At 42.1% G+C, this 4418-nt stretch overlaps 1 gene segment (V, D, J or C); it reads right to left on the bottom strand.

Annotated features, from left to right (window-relative positions):
* Positions 1-3547: 3547 nt before the first annotated feature.
* Positions 3548-4158, bottom strand: LOC133067062 (T cell receptor delta variable 1-like). The segment is given in 2 exon segments: positions 3548-3867; positions 4085-4158. Coding segments are annotated over 2 exon segments (369 nt in total).
* Between the last annotated feature and the right edge of the window lie 260 nt (positions 4159-4418).

The raw sequence follows: 4418 nt of genomic DNA, 5'->3' as shown, positions 1-4418 counted from the left end.
TCCTGCCCCCAATCCCTCCCAGCATCAGGGTCTTTTCCAATGAGTCAACTCTTCACATGAGGTGGCCAAAGTATTGGAGTTTCAGCTTCAGCATCAGTCCTTCCAATGAATACCCAGGACAGTGGGTGATCTCCCTTAGGATGGACTGGTTGGCTCTCCTTGCAGTCCAAGGGACTCTCAAGACTCTCAAGACTCTTCTCCAACACCAGAGTTCAAAAGCATCAATTTTTTGGTGCTCAGCTTTCCTCAAAGTCCAACTCTCACATCCATACATGACCACTGGAAAAACCATAACCTTAACCTTAGGAATCAATAATTATTATTATGCACACAGTGGGCATAAGAGAAGTTAAATTAGAAGAGAGAAGAGAGGAGAGGAGCAACCTGAATGGGTCACTTCAAACTTTGCCAAAGCAATGTGTTTAACCTAGAATGCCGGTTATAGGCCACTGCTAGATAAAGAAAGCTTTTTTTACCTTCTTACTCTATTGTCTAGACATACAAGAAGAGATAAGGAAGTTCACTACAGGTAGGTATAGTTGCACCTCCACTTCAGGGGGCCCCTTAGAGCCAGTGATGAGGCTGTCAGGCAGGTCACTAACTGGACTCCAGTTCCTCCTGCAGCATCAGTGCTGAATCAGTGAGACCAGGACAGGCCTACCTATAATGAGACAGTGTCTCTATTCATATTTCAACCAGAACTCTGTTTGTTCTATAGACACAGGAGCATGGATTATGATGTTAGGATTCCATATGAAGAGCATTCCCAACAGGAGAAGGGTAGTGGAGAACATGGCTATGCAGGAAGGAAGTTGAGATCCATTTTGTGGAAGATATCCCCTGAGGAGCAGGAAGGAATGTGCCAGAGGGTGCTGAGTCTTTATTAAGGGAAATCTGAGATTCAAAGGACCCCAATATAAGCAAGTTCTAGTGACTATCAGGAAGATGTGCGTCCTTGACAATTACTGCTGCTGGTGCTGAGCCTATTCAAATGTACACCTCAGTGAGCTGAGAGGTACAGAAGCTCATAGGAGTGAAATGGAGCTTTTATTAGAGGTGAAATTTAAAGTTTCTGCAACATCACCTGGAGGTCAACAACTGGAACAAATTCTTTCTTGAGCATTTCGTGCTCTGTTTCCTCCCTGTTCTTACCAGGGTTGAATTCTTCCCACTGTAATCTGATTAGAGTGTTTTCAGGCTTTCCCATATTAAATTTTTGTTGTTGTTGTTGTTCAGTCACTAAGTTGTGTTCAACTCTTTGTGACCTCATGGACTGCAGCATGCCAGGCTTCCCTGTCTTTCACTATCTCCCAGAATATGCTCAAACTCATGTCTCCTGGTAGCTCAATTGGTAAAGAATCCACCTGCAATGCAGGAGATTGCATATGGATTTCTGGGTCGGGAAGATCCACTGGAGAAGGGATAGACTACCCACTCCAGGATTCTTGGGCTTCCCTGGTGGTTCAGCTGGTAAAGAATCCACCTGCAATATGGGAGACCTGGGTCCAATCCCTGGGTTGGGAAGATCCCCAGGAGAAGGGAAAGGCTAATCACTTCAGTATTCTGGCTTGGAAAATTCTGGTTTGCAAAGACTTGGACACAGCTGAGTGACTTTCACTCACGTGTTCATTGAGTCGATGATGCCATCCAACTATATCATCCTCTGTCACTATCTTCTCCTGCCCTTGATTTTCCCTAGATCAACGTCTTGATTTTTCCTAGATCATGAGGTCATTTGCAGAAATAAGAACAATAATACTTATGAAAATTTGTTTTTCAATTTGATATAATATATTTATGTGTTATAGTAACCAATTTTAACTCCCTTTTCCAATTTGACTACATGTAGTAACATAAGACATGCTAATATAAGTCAATGTTATATGCTGTTGTATCTCAGTAGTGAAGATACAGGATTCAATGGGAGGGTATGTCTTAGGTAGAAAAGAAAATAACATCACCCACTAAGAGATAAATGAACTTGCTATAATCTTTGCAGCATATGTTTACAATGTTTTGAGTTGAATGAGGAATTATTGCATTATATTAGCAAGAAGCGTGGTGCTGGAGAAGACTCTTGATAGTCCCTTGGATTGCAAAGAGATCAAACCAGTCAATCCTAAAGGAAATCAACCCTGAATATTCATTGGAAGGACTGATACTGAAGCTGAAACTTCAATACTTTGGCCATTTGGTGAGAAAAGCCAACTCATTGGAAAAGACCCTGATGCTGGGAAAGACTGAAGACAAAAGAAGAAGACATCAGCAGAGGTTGAGGTGGTTGGATGGTAGCACCAATTCAGTAAACATGAATTTGAGCAAACTCCAGAAGATAGTGGGAGGTAGAGGATCCTGCAGTCCATTGGATCACAAAGAGTCAGACATGACTTAGTGACTGAACAGCAACAACAACATTAGCAAGAAGCATAGTTTTGCTATGGTCTTTATTCAAAAGCTGTTAAAGGGTACAGTTGGATGCCAAGTTAACAAAGAAGATACTGTAGCAGCTTTGATCTATCTTAACTAACCGGAAACATCTTTCCCAGAATGTGCTTCCCGTATTTTTCTGGGTTATGGCTGGCCACAAAAGAAATTTGTGTGACACTTGAAAGGTCATTGTGATGAAGCAGCCACAGTTTTATGTTTTGGGGGTTGGTGCAGAGCTCCAAGGACTATGGCTACTCATTCATGTTGCTGCTGATCTGATAGCTCATCTTATCATTGATTCACAACCCTTCCACGTCCCACCAAACCTCCTCCTCATTTTCTCTTTGTCTTGGACCAAGTAGGTATGTTAGCATGATGCCAAATGACACCGACATCTCCTAAGGTCACTCACTACTGTGGAACTGAAGGAGGTGAGACAGAGACAAGTTTTAGTGTGTCTTGTGGGTTCCATTATCCTCATGGTTCTAGTATGTCCTTATGAGTCAGTTTGTCCATGCTTTTGTCTATACCCAACTTTGTTCTACAAATACTACTCTAGCTGATTAACAATGAATTCAGTCTCAGCACCACACACAAAGATAGCAACTTTGTATACACTCCTCCACCAGATCTAGCAATTGCCTGAGTTCTAATCTTCGTAACCAATTTCTTATTCAACACCACTGGTGATCTGCTTCTCTGATTGTAAGTTAAGTGACAAAAGTCTAAGAATAAAGGACTAAGGAAATACTTTTCATGATGATTCCAGATAACTAGACCCAGGTTTGTGATGTGAGTGCAGTTGAGTGAAACTGTCACTTTACATTATTATAGAGAAAGTTTACAACTTTAGACAAGGTTACACATGCTCTGCATGATTGATTTAAAGTCAGGAATTCAAGAGAAGAATATTAGTAGAAAGTCACTCAGGACACCTGCTTCCAAATTACATAGAAGAAGCTTTTATTTAGAATCAAATCTTCTGATCCAGATCACAGATTAAGGTACCACAGGACTACTATTTCTTGTCTGGGGTCTGCAGCTGTGCATTTCAACCTGGGTCCTATAGCAGGGAGGCTCTCTCTTATTAAGCTCTGGGGTTTTTGTTCAGCTTTTCCTATTATTTCAAGCACTGTAGTTCCCAGAGAGCACAAAAGTATTTTCCAGAATGTTCCAGCTTTAAGGATGAAATGGTGAGGCTGATGAATTGACGCGCTTTCTGGAAGTTTACAGAGTAGTGGCCGTCCCTTTCATTCCCATCTTCTGAATACTGACGAATGAGATAAGTCATCTCTCCACTGGGAAGCTGCTTGTACCAAAATATCCAGGAGGTGTACACGTTCCAACTTTTTCCATACTGACAGTTCAGGGTGACCACATTCTGCACTTGACTGATTATGTCTGGCTGATATTGAGTAGCTTTCTGGGCCACACCAGATCCTGTGGAAAAAAGAAGAAAACAGAGCCGAAATACCTAACAAAATAATGTAGAAATTCAACTAATTTTGGACCCAAATATTTACAAACCATACTGAAATCATGGGATGTCTGTTTTTCTCCAGTCCCCCTTTCCTCCCCAAGTCCCTGTGAAGCACCACGTGCCTGTGTGCAGTCCTTTCACCCTGAACGTTGCTCCCATGTTTGAAAGCATCCCTACCAGAGAAGGTGAAGGCCAGGAACACCCAGAGCATACTGGAGAGAGGCATGAGGAGTGGATTCCCCTACACAAATGTGCTCAAGTTCTGCCTCAAGCTAAGATTTCAGTGTCTTTAAGTGCCTGGCAGCACATATACATAGTACCTGGTTCCTGAGTGACTCCTTCTAAACAGGAAGTAGGGTGTCATGTTCATCGATCTATATCATGTTCACGTTATCTATACACGTGGTCTGTGTATAGATAAAGTCTGGCTCACCACACACCTTTATTTTGTCTACTTTCCTTTCCCTGGTCTTTATGTTTGGCAGATCCTGAAAAGGGGCATGAAGAAAGC

The sequence above is a fragment of the Dama dama genome, chromosome 12 (genome assembly GCF_033118175.1).
Source record: "Dama dama isolate Ldn47 chromosome 12, ASM3311817v1, whole genome shotgun sequence".
Classification (NCBI taxonomy): Eukaryota; Metazoa; Chordata; class Mammalia; order Artiodactyla; family Cervidae; genus Dama; species Dama dama.
This window is presented reverse-complemented; position numbering and strand designations above follow the sequence as displayed.